This window comes from Microtus pennsylvanicus, chromosome 13 (assembly GCF_037038515.1).
Source record: "Microtus pennsylvanicus isolate mMicPen1 chromosome 13, mMicPen1.hap1, whole genome shotgun sequence".
In the NCBI taxonomy this organism is placed as follows: Eukaryota; Metazoa; Chordata; class Mammalia; order Rodentia; family Cricetidae; genus Microtus; species Microtus pennsylvanicus.
Genome location: NC_134591.1, coordinates 4,798,384 through 4,813,689, shown reverse-complemented (window position 1 = coordinate 4,813,689; position 15,306 = coordinate 4,798,384). Strand labels below are relative to the sequence as shown.

The following is a 15,306-nucleotide window of genomic DNA, read 5'->3' as shown; positions in this document are numbered from 1 at the left end:
TGAATTTTATTCCAAGGAAACAAAAGGATGCTGGCTTAGAAGGGCTGGAAACCAGAGAATTGGGGCACTGTGATCCAGAAAAAAGACACAGCCGTTTCTATTAGGGTAGCTGCCTTAGGTAGAGAGGGAACAGCATTAAAGAGTATTTTTGAAAGAATGAGTAGATCTTGGAATTGTTTAAATTTTGGAAAAGAGAAAAAGAGCTTCTGAAGGTGTTGTTTTAGCAGTATTTGAAGGTCAAGAAATAACGAACAGGAAAGGCTTCAATCCACAGGATGTTTATCTTCCAGGTTCACCTGGCTGGTGATCTTTGCACATCAGGGAATGACAGAGTTAGCCTGTCAACTCTAAGTGGTGGGATCTGTGGACTTCTGTGGTCTTTGGGGCTTTTGTTTTACTTTTGTGACACCCTGTCTATTTAGCTGAGTAGCAGAGGTTGGTCAGGGATGGAGGCTGTTCTTCACAGAGTCTCTTCTGGAGAAGTAGCAGGAGCACTTATCCTTTAGTTACATATGGTTTACGATGAAACTCAAACTCACACTGGCTCCTCTGTCACCCTCTGCTCCACACTGTGCTCAGACGTGTTCTCCCAATCTTAATAAAGCCCCATTGCAGGCTGCAAGGTTCAATCGATGACTAAAGACAGTAGCAGTGTCGTGACTTTAAATGCTTCAAGGGCAATTTAAGTAGTAATGTTGGTAAGGAGTGGCAGAGATAATCAAAGTCCCCATCATTCCTATCAAAGTCAATCAAACTGCTAAAAGGCCATATACAGTTTCCTTTAATAATTTCTCAACAAATACCTAACAGTTCTAGTGCTTAAAAACAATTCTCACCACTAAGACTCTGGATGAAAGGCTCATTGGGAGAAAACACAGCTCAGATAGCTTACAAAAGAACATACTGGCTGTGTCAGCTTCTGCAGGGGTCACACTCATTTCCAAGCTTGGCTGTGTAGCCAGAGAGGCCTGGAGTTAATTCAGCACGGAGAAGAGGCCTTGATCTAGGTTTCAGTGGGCTTACCTGGGAGCCGTCGCTGTCTTCACATTTGAGCCTGCATTCACTGTTGAACTGGAAGCCATTACTGCATTGGTAGAGCCCATGGAATTTGGCTGGAGGTGGGTCACAAGTCACAGGCACACAAGTTCCCTCCTGCCAGCTGCCGTCTTGGGTACATTGAGTCTTGAAAGCCCGTCTTCAGGAAACATGAAAGAAAAGTCATTCTGAAGATCACATGCTTCGAACGTGAAGAGTACCAGGGAGCCTCACTTTGTCTTCTTGTTCATATCCCCTGCCTCTCTATGGGATGTGTGAGGCATGCATGGTGGAGACCATGACAGAAAACCACAATTTCTCACAATGTAGAGTTTTGGAGCCCAGAGCCAAGCAATACATCTACAACACAACCCATGCATCTAAGCCTCAGGGATCATTACATACAAAACCAGGGGAGGAAATGCTGCAAAGGTCAAAAGAACAAAAAGTTTACTGTCATATTTTTGTCTCTAGAAATATCAGAGGAGCACCATGAAGTCTCATCAACATGGCCTAAACAAGGATGACACCAACAGACATGCTAACACATAAATGGGAAGCTTACGGGGGCTCGTCCATAGGAAAAGAACCACAGGCAACGGAGGATGGCTAAAGCAGGAGAAATAGTCTTGTTCATGTAAATAAATGGCAGAGAGATAGATATGTGTGTGTGTGATACTATGTTGACTGAGCAAGCCATACTTATATATTTAGGAATATATTTATGTATAGTGTGTGTGTGTGTGTGTGTGTGTGGTGTCAAGAAAAACATCATGAATTTGAAAAGAGCAAGAGGACATACATGGGAAGGTTTGGAGGAAAAGGAAAGGGAGAATGCTGTGATTATAGCATCATCTCAGCACCCACAACAATAATAAAGAATTCATTGAATAACATTGTCAAAGATAGGCTGTCTGTCAGGTGTGCTTTGGGACAACTCAATCCCCACCAATGCCCTGTATTCTCTTTTCCTTTCTGAGTGTTCTCATGGGTTCCTGTACAGTGCTGGTGTGAACACCTGGTATTTCTTGAACAAGCACTTCGTACAAGGCATTTCTGGAAGTCCTTCTATGTCATGACAACACTGTATGGTAACCTACAATCTTCATATTGCCACTGAAAATATAGGAGAGCAGAGAAAATGAACCACTGGTCTGAGATCATACAGCCAGTCTGCAGAGGGGCTGTGACTTGAAGCTGACCATATGTGACTTACACCTACTCTTCTATGTCTTTCGCATGGGACAGAAGGGGATACTCTTGGTATAGCCTCCAGCAAGGCAGGGATGTTTTCCTTTCACAGAGGTATGTGGATCTGACTGCCTCCTCGGAGCCTATGAGGGTGCTCCCAGCACACTTACTTCTTGGACTTCCGAGCAGAGCCAGGCACGTGGTATCCAGGCTTGCACTTGTATTTGCAGAAGGATCCCACCTTGTGCTTGTTCTCGCGACATCTGGCTGTCTGCAGGTCTGCGTGGGGAACTGGGGGTGGCGCGAGGCACATGAGCTCACACAGGGCCTCTGGGAAGGACCACAGTCCATCTTCCATACAGGTCAGAATGCTGTTGTTGCCTGGAAGACGGTCAGGCAAGGTTAGCAGAGCAATGAGTACACCAACAGCTAAGATAACACATGAGCTGCCTGAATTTGAACCAACATGCAGCCCCCAGGGATTCCTGACTGGAAGTCCAATGCCTCCCTCTAAGAACTCACCATCTCTGAAGAGCACCGGGAAGTTGCTACAAGCAAACAGACATGGAAGCTAGACTCGGCCCATGTCTCCTGTGTGTTAAAATCCAAATCATTTGTGCCTCTTACGCTGCACAGGAAAAAGCCCTTTCTGGTCCTTCCATCATCCCCTTGCACTGCAGATGTGTGTCCTCGCTGTGGTACTCATCCTAAATGGTGTTAGCTAACAATGCTAACAGTGCTTTGTGATCCAGAGCCTGGGTCCTGTATCTATCCTGGCTTCCCCAAGCCAGAAAGTGACAACACCATGTTTTTAGGAGTCTTTCTTTTCTTTCTCTTTCTCTCTTCTCTCCCCCTCCCTCTTTCTTTCTGCTTTTTTTTTCAGACCCCAGCACTCAGAGGAGTTCTGCCAGAGAAGATGAAAGAGCAGCACATTCTGCCCCGAGAATCAGCCAGCTCTGGCAGAGTACTTTCTGCCTTCAGGATACTCGCCTGATGGGGGTTGGTGCAGATTAAAGTAAAAGCCAGAAGCTAGACTTTTCATTGCCAGTTCATGTATTATGGGGGTCCAGCCTTTCCTGAAGTCAAGACCACTGGAAGAGGACCTGCAGTGGGTGTTTCACCACTGATCCCCTCTGATTGGTTAATGCTGAGCGGTGCTGACAAGCAGTGCTCAAAGAACATGGGAGTCTCTAGATTTCAAGTGTGGTAGGGAGCCCATGAGCGCTAGGAAGGAAACTGATGCTTATTGAGCAGTTACTGTGCACAGAGTGCTTGGAAATGCACAGTGCTTAGCATGCTAATTCCCACTTGGAAAAGAGAGGGCAGCTTGATCAAGCTCTTACAATAGAAAATAGCTTCTCAATAGCAAAAGGTTCACCAGGTTTGTCTCGCTATGGATACAGTCATTTATACATTAAAGGGTTGTATTTGTGTGTTCAACAAAACTCTTATTTCGCACTGAGGATGGTCTTACCTTAATTTTTGTGTCTGTAGAAAAAGTGACTTTTCCTGCTTTTCCGGTGCTCACAAGGCTAAATATAGCAACACTTCTAAGAAGTGTCCATCACAGGCCTTGTTTTCCCATTAGCCTGCACCCTTCCCTCCTCCCTCTCTGTTAACTTGCACTTGGATGATGATAGGACCTGTGTGAGATGCAAAGACACCTTCATCCGTTCCACTAACAGTGGCAATGCTTATGGCATGTGAAGTACTTTATATGCTGGGGCACAGCAATGCACAAAACAAGACAAAAATAACGTGTACATGCCACTACTCATAATCTAATGTTATATGAAGGGGCATGACAAATCTTTGTAAAAATAACGTGTACATGCCACTACTCATAATCTAATGTTATATGAAGGGGCATGACAAATCTTTGTAAAATAAAAATTAACTAGTATTCTTACATGTGATAGAAACTACTACCTGAGATCAAACGAAGAAAGAGAAAAGGACAAGAGAACTACTTCACAATTTTGTGTACACGCTTCGGTATCTCCTTTCATTGTTAGTTTCCTGTGATTCACCCCCTGCTCAGGATGATTCACCTAGATGACATGAAACATGTTTGCACAGCCCCACAGAAAATGCTAACTTGTAAGCTATAGTACCACCAGCCAGATATTTCTCACATCCCAGGGAAAGAGAGAGGGGTAAAAGGTGAGTCACTGAGTTTTCATCAAAGCCAAGAGACTTCCAGAAAACCAGAGACAGGAAACTTCCCTGCATTGTTTTGGGGTTAGGGGTTAGGGTTGATAGTTGTTTGGGAATGCCAGATGTATCGGCAGTTCAGTAAGAATGAGAGCTTTAGCAATGTCCTTTGGCATTGAGCCTATAGTTCATGATCCTGGAGAAGCTAAGTAATAAGGTGAACCCAAAGAAATATATATATATATATATATAGATCCACCTGGAAACTGGAAACAAACAAGATTGCCTGACAAAATTGAGAGCATGGGAGTAAGAAGAAAAGGGAGGATAGAAGGGGAAGAGGACAGGAGAAGAAGAGGGTTCAGGAGAACTTGAGGGAATGGGATAGCTGAGATGGAAGAAGGACAGAGATGAGAGCAAGGAAAGAGATATCTTGATTGAGGGAGCCATTATAGGGTTAGCAGAAACCTGACTCTAGAGAAATTCCCAGGAATTCACAAGGATGACCCTGGCTAAGACTCTAAGCAATAGAGGAGAGGGGGACTGATCATGACTTGCCCTGTAATCAGACTGATGATTATCTTAAATATCACCATAGAGCCTTCATCCAGCAACTGATGGAGGCAGAGGCAGAGACCCACATCAGAGCACTGGGCTGAGCTCCCAAAGTCCAGTTAAGAATGGAAGGATCACTAGATGCCTGGGTTATTGTAGGCAGTGTTGGCAGTGTTGGATTCCTTGGGTTGCAATTTTCCTTCTATTACTTTCTGTAGGGCTGGATTTGTGGCTACGTATTGTTTAAATTTATTCTTATCCTGGAATGTCTTGTTTTCTCCATTGATAATGAACGATAGCTTGGCTGGGTATAGTAGTTTGGGTTTGCATCCATGGTCTCTTAGCTTCTGCAGTACATCTATCCAGGACCTTCTGGCTTTCATAGTTTCCATAGAGAAGTCAGGTGTAAGTCTGATTGGTTTACCTTTATAAGTTACTTGCCCTTTTTCCTTTGCAGCTCTTAATATTCTTTCTTTAACCTGTATATTTTGTGTTTTGATTATTATATGGCGAGGAGATGTTTTTCTTTGATCCAGTCTGTTTGGTGTTCTGTATGCTTCTTGAATATTTAAATGATTATCTTTCTTTAAGTTGGGGAAGTTTTCTTCCATAATTTTGTTGAATATATTTTCTGGGCCTTTGAGCTGTGACTCTTCTCCTTCTTCTATTCCTATTATTCTTAAGTTTGGTTTTTTTTTATTGTGTCCCATATTTCCTGAATGTTTTGTGTTGAGAATTTGTTGGCTTTGCTGTTTTCTTTGATCTGTTTGTTTATTTTCTCTATGGTGTCCTCAGCATCTGAGATTCTTTCTTCTATCTCTTGTATTCTATTGATTATGCTTGTTTCTATAGACTCTGCTCGTTGACCTAGATTTTCCATATCCGGCTGAGAACTCAAGAACAATCGCAGTGGGTTTTTGATCCTACTGCACGTACTGGCTTTGGGGGAGCCTAGGCAGTTTGGATGCTCACCTTAGGAGACCTGGATAGAGGTGGGCGGTCCTTGGGCTTCCCACAGGTCAGGGAACCCTGATTGCTCTTCTAGCAGATGAGGGAGGGTGACTTGATTGGGGGAGGGGGAGGGAAATGGGAGGCAGTTGCGGGGAGGAGGCAGAAATCCTTAATAAATAAATAAATAAATAAATAAATAAATAAATAATGGAAGGAATGAGAATATGAGCAAAGAGGTCAAGACCATGATGGGTTCACCCACTGAAACAGTTTACCTGAGCTAATGGGAGCTCACCAGCTCCAGCATGACTGAAAAGGAACAAGCATAGGACCAAACTAGTCCCTCTGAATGTGACTGACCATTGAATTGCTGGGGCAGACAAAGGGGCCACTGGCAGTGGCACCAGGATTTATCCCCACTGCTTATATTGGCTTTTTGGGAACTGGTTCTCTTTGGATGGATACCTTGCTCGGCCTAGATATAGTAGGAAGGGCCTTGGACCTTCCTCAAAGCAATGTGCCTTACCCTCTCTGAGGATTGGATGAGGGTGAGGTGGGAGGGTGTGTGGAGGGAATGGGAGGAAGGGAGGTAGTGGGAGCTTGGATTGGTATTTTTTAAAAAAATCTAATAATTTAAAAAAAGAAATCAATAATGTTTCAGGAAAGTAAAAAATTAAAGAAAAGACAATGGGAGCTTTAGAAGATACAGGAGTGGTGTCCTTTCCAAATTGCTCAAAGGTATTGCAATATCCATAGTTAACATGTTGGTGCTTTTATCGGTGTTGCAAATGCTATAAACTGTAAACAGAGAGGCATATTTCTTTGTTCTGAGATGATGAAAGGATTGCAGAGCCTCAATAAATAGGAAAGGGTCAAACTAAAAACGTACATTATAGGAAAGAGTACCTAGAGAGTAGCTAGAGAGTACAATCAGAGATAAAGAATACACAGAGGAGAGCAGAACTTACTTTCAGGAATGTGGATGTGTCTCCCCCCACACACACCCAGCTCATACCTGGTCCAGACAAAGGAATCCATGGGGTCAGGGATTCCAGTCCCTAGCTATGGCCACTGCTTGCATCTACCAAGTGGTGCTGAGGAAGTCGGCCATATACACTCTGGTAAACACACTCTTTGTCCTTGACAATGGCCCACAGACTCAGAAGGATGGTTAATACACTGAGGTTTTTACTTCTGGTCACAAACATGTGTTACCCACGTGCACGAAAACCAAGGTGTGCTGGAATCAACACCCAACCAATAATTGTTCATGGACCTATAGACCATTTAGAGTTTTGGCCACTCAGAAATGTTCTACTCTAGAGACTAGAGAATATGCTCTCATTTTTTCCCCTGCTGACTACTTTAGAAGAAACTCTTATTGCCTTGCCAATACCATGTCTTCCCTCTTCATATCTTCCAAGCTATGGTTTCTGGATAACATGACTTATGTCACAAAATTGAAGGCTGGCCTTTCTAGCAGAGGGTGAGAATGTGTATATTAGACACCAAGAGCTCATGAGTTGTGGTACTCTGCAATTGCATTTGTTCATCTTGTTAATTTCTTTAGATTTTTGTTTTATTTTGTATGTATGAGTGTTCTGCCTCCAAGTATGTATCTGTATGATGTGTATGCCTAGTACCCACAGAGGTCAGAAGGGGGTGTTAGATCCTCTGTAACTAGAGTTTCAGATGGTTGTTAACCACTATGTTGGGAATCTAATCTGGATCATCTACAAGGGCAGGAGGTATTCTTAACTGAGCCACTGTTCATCTTTTAATGTTTTTTAAAATTATTTATTTTAGTTCTTGAGGTTATAATATAATAACATCATTTACCTCCCTCCTTTCCTCCCCACAATATCACATAAACTTTCCTTACTCTTTTTTAAATTAATGACCTATTACCCATTAATTATTGTTATATACTTGCATGTATATATGTATGCTCTTTTAAAGTCTGAAAAATAAATGTGGCTTAGTCTGTCTCCAGATGTGTGTAAGGACATTTTCCTCTCTAGTAAGTATGAAAGAAACTGTGAACATTTAGTCATGACTGGAGAGTGATGTTCACTGTGATTAGCTTACTTAAAAGATCACTCAGCAGGCAAGTCCCTTTGAGAATGTGTTCAAGAAAAAAATAGGATTGTAAGGTACAGTAGAGTGACTGAGGTTAACCATTCTGTGCTGTACATTTCAAAAAAAATGAGAAGATTTTGAATGACCTCACAAGTAAATGTTTAAAGTAATAGGTAGATCAGTTACCCTAATTTGATCAGGGCACAGTTTATATGTGCATCCAAACATCATATTGTCTCCCCCAAATTTTTGAAATCATAGTGCATCCATGAAAAAATTAAGCATCAGAAATGTCATAGAATATAATCAGGAAGTAGAGTGTCAGACCTTCAGTCTGGCTTGGTTTGGTTTTGTCTTCTTTCCTCTGTTGGCCACATAGTGTGGTCACTGATACCATCCTAAGACTAGAACCTGCATTGTGCTTACTCTTTATTCCAAAAGCCCAGTACGCTGCCCAGTACATAGCAGCCCCTCAGTTTCCACTTGTTGCATGACTGAAGCATCATGACTTTATTTATGATCTTGAATGAGTGGTTTAGCTTTCCTGATCCTAAGCAAAAGTTACTTCTGAGTTCTTAGCAAACTTGAGCATTTTAAGGTGAAAGGGTATTGATCACTCATACTCTGCAGAGAATAAAATTTCAGTTAGCTGGACTAGAATAAGGACAAGCAAATCTTCAAAATCTGCAATAGCCTAAAGCCAGGACTTAGGATTACAAAGATATTCACTTTCATTGTTCTTGGTAAGGAATAGACACTCACAGAAGTTACCAAAGAAGGGGTAAAATGAAAAGACAAGTAGGAGAGAACCCAGTGGGGCAGGAATTGTGGGCACAAAGAACTTTAGACTGATTTACCAAAAATAACACGTGGGAATTTCTGTCAGGAATGTATGGAGCTTTAGAAAGTTGGGAAGAAGGTGAAATGTTAGCAAAGGTATCTAAAGAGACAACTAATCCTCTAATGAGTAGTTGTAGGCCACTAGGATTCCCAGACAACCCATCACACTCCTCATCCACACTGGAGCTCCCACCCATGAACATGGTCAAAGAAATCCTACGAAGCTGCATTTCGTGAAATACTGATGGGGTCAGTGGAGCATCTAGGAATGAAGGATCAGCTACACAGTGGGATACTACCCCTCCCAGCTTCTCCTCTCACATGAAGATCTTTACCAAGGTAGCTCATTTTTCTTTCCAAATGGTAAATACAGAGGAAAAAGAATGTCTTAGAAAGCAGTCGTTTTCCGGGATCATTGGCAGAGAATCCTTGTTCTGGAGAGAAGTAAAGGAATCTGGAGCACTGTTTGCTACTGCACAAACAGATGGAGGGAGGCAAAGGCAGGCATAGGAAGACTATTTCACCGGTAAACAAGGTGGTTTTATGTTACCGTGCCACCCTTCATGTTCACTACAACACTCAAGAAATCAGAGAGTGTCCCACAGAATGGTGTATCCTTGTCACCTCGGTGAGTTTTATAAACTCTCATGAAAATCTGAGATGGAAAAGGTCCCAGAGTTAGAAGTAGAAAGCAGAGTGTCTCTGGAGATGTAGGTAGCGTGAGGATGTGCTACCTTTAGAAGCTGTATTCCTTAGTTGTAGTAAATGGACCTGTCTATTGTGCTTGAGTGAGTTAGACTTTGCTAGGTAATGAAAGCATTGAACTTAAGTCATTAATTCAGTATTTATGGTCTTCATCTTAATGTTGTCCTTCCTGAATTTGAGAGCACTTTCCCTGCCTTGCAGTTTGGTAAACATGACCTTTGCTTACAGAGTTTATTTGAGGAACACTAACAATAACAGTAATGAAAACCTTAGCAGAATTTATTTTAACACTTCTAACTCTCTTGTTCTTTTGCATAGATCTTGAAGAGAAGCTTGGATTAAAACAATATTTCAGGATATTTGAGCAAATAAATCACATGAGGTAGAGGAACAAAGGGGATGGTGCCACTTGTGTGGGATGAAACTCTTTAGGGTGCAGTTACTGAACTGTGCCTAGATGGGTGTGCTCTTCTGAAGACAGAAATACTCATGCCTGAGAACTGTAGAGGTTAGAATATGACTTCATAGTTGATAGCTACATGGATTATACAGGACAAGGACGACAGCAGTCGGGGAGGGGACACCCACTGCTGAGATGTTGAGGGAAAAAGGAGTCTTCAGCAAGCGCTTTCTCCAGTTTGTGTCTCTAATGGCTCTTTGTCAGTGAGCACTCCTGAGCTTATTGTTTAAGTAAGACTGTGGCAGGTCACAGGAGCAACACTGATTAGCTAAGTCAGAGAGCTGGTAAAGAACAAAGCCAGTTGAATCTGGACTTTCATATTTTTAATTTCTTATTGCATGTCATTTATTTATCATTGCTTATTTGTATGTGTATACGTGTGGGGGCATGGATGTCATCATATGAAAGTTATCCAGTGAGCTGTCTTGCTGGATCCAACCTGGAACTTCTGATTCTATGGTTTCTTTTTTCCCCCCTTAAAATATAGTTTAAAGGGGACTGGAGAGATGGCTCAGAGGTTAAGAGCATTGCCTGCTCTTCCAAAGGTCCTGAGTTCAATTCCCAGCAACCACATGGTGGCTCACAACCATCTGTAATGAGGTCTGGTGCCCTCTTCTGGCCTTCAGGCATACACACAGACAGAATATTGCATACATAATAAATAAATAAATAAGTATTTAAAAAATGTATAGTTTAAATAAACATAAAATAAAAAGTAAAGAAAGAAAACAAGGCAAATGAAATAAAATAATGGAGGAAAAGTTATGCTGATTACTTTTTGAGGAAGGCAAAATGGGATAGCATCAAGAAGCTCAAAGAGGGAATGAGACGATCATCCAGTCCTTGCTGCCAGCAGGTCTGCGTGGAATCAGACGAAGGACGTGGGTATAGAATGGTGCTGACAACAAGGCTACAGGGACTAGCTGCTGGTCCCCACAGGCCTGTGCAAAATGTCAAGATGTTTCCCTGAATTCTCCAGAGATGGGCAAAATGAGAATCAACAACTGCCCAAATGAGTCTTCTCCTGAAGCCACCTTTCTATAGCAATGTCTGCCTCCTTCATTCATAGGCCCGTGAAAATGGTAGAAAGATTTGCTTGAGGATTTGCCATGCTGAGAGCTTTAATAATCAATGCTAATTTATTTGCCTCTTTTCCCAGGAGCCTCTGATTAAGAAAGGTATGCTTTTCTAGTCATTAATACATCCTGCATTCTATTGGCAGATAGAGCCATGGATCTGACTCAGATTGCTTAGATTCTAACATTAGTTTTCAACCTGTGGGCCATGACACCCTTGGGGGTTGCCTAAGACCATGGGAAAGCAAGGATATTTACATTACAGTTCATAACAGTAGCAAAATTGAAGTTATGAAGTAGCAACGAGAACAATGATATGGTTCGGGTCGCAACAATATGAGGGACTATATTAAAGGGTCACAACATTAGGAAGGTTGAGAACCACTGGCCTTAGAAGCTGGAAAGCTGCCCGTTTCCACTGGTTTCCTTCCCTCTTTTCTGTGATCTTAATCTTTACAGTAGCTCAAATGAAAATTCTCCACCCTTCTTATGCAAATCTTCTTTGACAGAAAAGGAGGAACTAGCTTCCGTAGCCCCGATGCACTTGCTGTCTTGCTTGAGGAGCAGTTTACAATTAAAGCTGGCTCTTTGGTTCCCATCGTATTTCTTCACAGCATTCATCCACCAGACAATGCATTTTAAGCTTTAGTACATGTCATTTCCTGAGCTTCTGACCTTAGCCATTGCTTCCAAAGGGCACAAGTTCATCTAAGCTTTGAAAGTCAATTTTATATAAGTTTTGGGGCTCAATGTCTGTCCCCTTGAAAAACTGGTAAGACTCATGATACTCATCAATCATCCAAGTACCCAAAACTCAGCCACACACAATAGTTTATCTGCTCTTCAGACTATCCAGGGACATGGTGACAATGTCCCCACAGTTGACAGGCACACTTTGTGGCACAGTGGACTAGAAGAAAGGCCTGTATGATCAAGCAAGTTATTGTTAGAATTTAAGAATGAAAAATCATTTCTTCTAAGAAACCAACAGAAATATAGAACCCTTCTATCTCTGAAATCAGACAAAATTGCTGCTACTGAGTTCTGTGGAAGTTCTTCCTTTCCTTGGTGTACTTTAGTCCTCAGTATTTCCAGTATTCTGGGTGGGCTGTGAGGCCTCTTTTTAAAGCTTGCATTTCCAGAAATTCACTATGAGCCTCCAGACCAGGTTCTCCCCCATTTCTAAAAGGCGACCTTTTCTTCAACCTCCCAGATGCCCTCTTCTTCACCACCGTATTCCTGTTGCTTAGTCGAGGAGATGCTGAGTGTTTACTGGCCACATTTACTTTTCTCCAGACTCAGGCTCTCTTTGTAAAGAGCAGAACTGACATTGGGCAGAAACGGATCCGGGCTACAGTGTGGTTGCCATCACTAATATAGCAACCTTGGGTTATTTTGTTAAATTCTAATAATTGTTTGGATTTTCCTTTGGGTAATTCAAAGACTAATAATAATACCTCATGAGGGTTACTGGTTCTTAATCTTACACAGTAAGCTAGATATAGCCATTCTAAATAGAATTATCTTTACTGCCCTGCCCTACCCCCATCATTTTTTCTGAAAGATTTACAAAATCTTGAGTATTAACTTCCATTTTATATGCACATAAATTTCTATATTTTTAAATTTCTGGCTGCATAGCAAGCCAGTTTACATGACTACAAATAGTAGAAAGAAGCCAGGAAGCCACACAGCTCTGAGCACCTCTTGGCATCTGAAACTCAGAGGGAGGTTTGAAAGAGCCACTAGGTTTCTCAGAGATGATGAAGGCCAGGCTGGGACGAAGAGATTAGAATACCTTTCAACTGGGCAGGGTGGCGACACTGAAAGGAGCATCTTCTACCAAACGTGGTACCCTCTGGGCAGGAGAAGGAGGCAGCGTAGATGTGATGGTGATCTGGGACCCCGCAGTCCACTGGCTCACATGCCACCTGCTTGTTCCATTTGCCCTCTGTACACGTCACTGTGATGCTTGGTCCTACCTGAGAAGCAGAGAAAGATAAAATGAAGGACAGCAGGCAGGTCCTTGGATATGAGGACATGCCCTTCTCCACAGGTGACAGGTCAGACTCTTGTCGAGCAATAAGAAAACCTATTCTCAGTGTTGAACTCATTTTTAAAAACTCAACAACTTTTTGGACTAGATATTTTAATCCTCATTTAATGATGCAGAAATGAAAACCTAGAAACATTATATGACTGCCCCAGGTTACCTACTAAGAGAAAAGCTAAGTGTGACTTGAACTCAAATATGTTCAGAACTATAATCTACAATGTCTTCCAGATAGAACATCACATTCATTTTATGAGAATCTGGAGATTCAGAGACCTCAGAGGGTGTGATTTCTGTTACAGAGCATACTCTGTTCTATTGAACACATGTTCAATAGAAGCTCGCCAAGGGCTGGTCCTGATATCTTCTCTTGAAGGGATTTACACAGAGGTAGCTAAAGTACTTGGTATTAAGTTAGGGAGTGCCTTTGGGTGTGGGAAACCTGATGTCTCTGCATGAGAAAGTCCTCTTTCTTGAATTCTGCCAGTCAAAAATGAATGGACTGGACCAAAAGATTGCATCATAGGCTACTGCCTATTATGAGATTTAGGGGCTCCAGAAAAAAAGTCATCTTGAATAATCAAGAATAAAATTAATTCAAAAACAAATTTAAGAACACTGAAAGGTCTATCTGATTTCAACTGAACTAGGAAATGGCAGGGCTGTGTAGGTAAAAGGGTGAGGTGAGGCTGCAGAGCCAAGAGAAGGTCTGTCATTGGCAGCCCGGAGTCTTCCATTCAAGGAGGAGGCAGCCAAATCCCTGGGGGTTGAGAGTGCCAAATGTTGACTTGGGCTTTTTAAAAGCAGAGGACATTTTCCTCTCTTAAGTACACATCAAAGGGAACAGAGGTATCTCACTGCCAAGGCAACCTAATTGTTTCCGTAGGAGTTCAGACCTGCCATGTCTGACACACGGAAATAGGTGTCCAACTCAAGCCAGCCCAGAAGCTCTACACGAATAGGCATTCCCAGCAATGAAGAAAGTGCCCCTGTGTGCTAGCAGCAAGAGGATGCAGTCTACTGGGGGGACCATGGGGAACTGCACCTACATTGCTGTGGGATCCTCAAAACTCGGGGCCGCCAGTTTATCCCACGCCCTCCTGTCGGACCTGAGATCCCCAAAGCAGTGTCAGGCTAAAGTAAGCTTTGCCATGCCACTTATCTCTGTTTCCAATAACTTCATGAAGGATACATCCCAACTTTCAAGGGTCCCATCGTTACCATGGGTCTGTCTCACTGCTTACACTCTATGCCACACCCATGTGGGCAGGCAGATGAGGCCTTTGTTTATCAGGGTTTAATCATATCAGGCCCTTCTGCGGCTTCTTGCTGCCACCACAGTTCCAAACTTGCCAACCACACTGGCAGGACCTGGCATCAATGGACTCAATTCGACCCTCTAGGCTCATGACTTGAATGATTTTAGAAACACTAGCCCCCGGATGTGCCCACTTACAGCACTAACAGACGTTCCCATATATTCCCCTGCCTGTACAAAAGCACACTTTTTTTGTTTTCTTCAGACACACCTATGCCCATAAAACCACCTCTCAGTTGTCATAATGCTTCTTTCAGGGCACTTTCTTAAGTGCCTATACATTTCTTTAAAACCGTATATGGCCCTCTCTGTCTCCATGTTGTCTGCTAGTCACTAAGAAACAGTTCAGTCTTAAGGGCTTTTTTTTCCTCCAGGACCTAGCGCAGTGGTGAACTCAGATATTGCAATGAATGAATGAATGGGATAGTGAATGAATGAAGAGACACGCAGACTGAGAGTCCCCATCTACCTAAACCATCTCACTCCATCATGCTGAATTTTGAGGGTCAGCCTCTCTTTCCAATATGTTAATTCTGTATCCTAGATCTGTAACCTACACAACAGTATTAATATTTGCTGTCCACAATATTTATTGGACAGAAGCCCTCTTCTTGCAGAGTCACAATTGGTTTATTTTTTGTTGATTGCATCATTGATTCATTAATTGGGATAAATCTACATACATGAATTGCGTATATGTGTGCTTATACACATGTGCATATATATATATATATATGTATATATGAGAAAGAGCTGGAGAGAGGGAGAGGAAGAAAGATCAGAGGGAGAGAGAGCATTTTTTTATTCACTTGTTTTCTATGGCAGCAGTATTTTCAGTACTGAGGCTTCAGCAGAGAACCCATCCCATACCCGCCAGGCTTTCCTGATT

The 15,306-nt window shown here is 42.4% G+C and overlaps 1 protein-coding gene across 1 annotated transcript in view; it reads right to left on the bottom strand.

Annotated features, from left to right (window-relative positions):
• Positions 1-15,306, bottom strand: part of Pappa (pappalysin 1) — a 237,896-nt gene that overhangs the window by 41,667 nt on the left and 180,923 nt on the right. The window contains exons 15-17 of the mRNA XM_075945577.1: positions 12,845-13,028; positions 2,397-2,607; positions 1,024-1,195 (exon numbers count right to left, since the gene is read on the bottom strand). Of these exons, the coding sequence (XP_075801692.1) occupies positions 1,024-1,195; positions 2,397-2,607; positions 12,845-13,028 (567 nt within the window). The remainder of the gene's footprint in view (positions 1-1,023; positions 1,196-2,396; positions 2,608-12,844; positions 13,029-15,306) is intronic.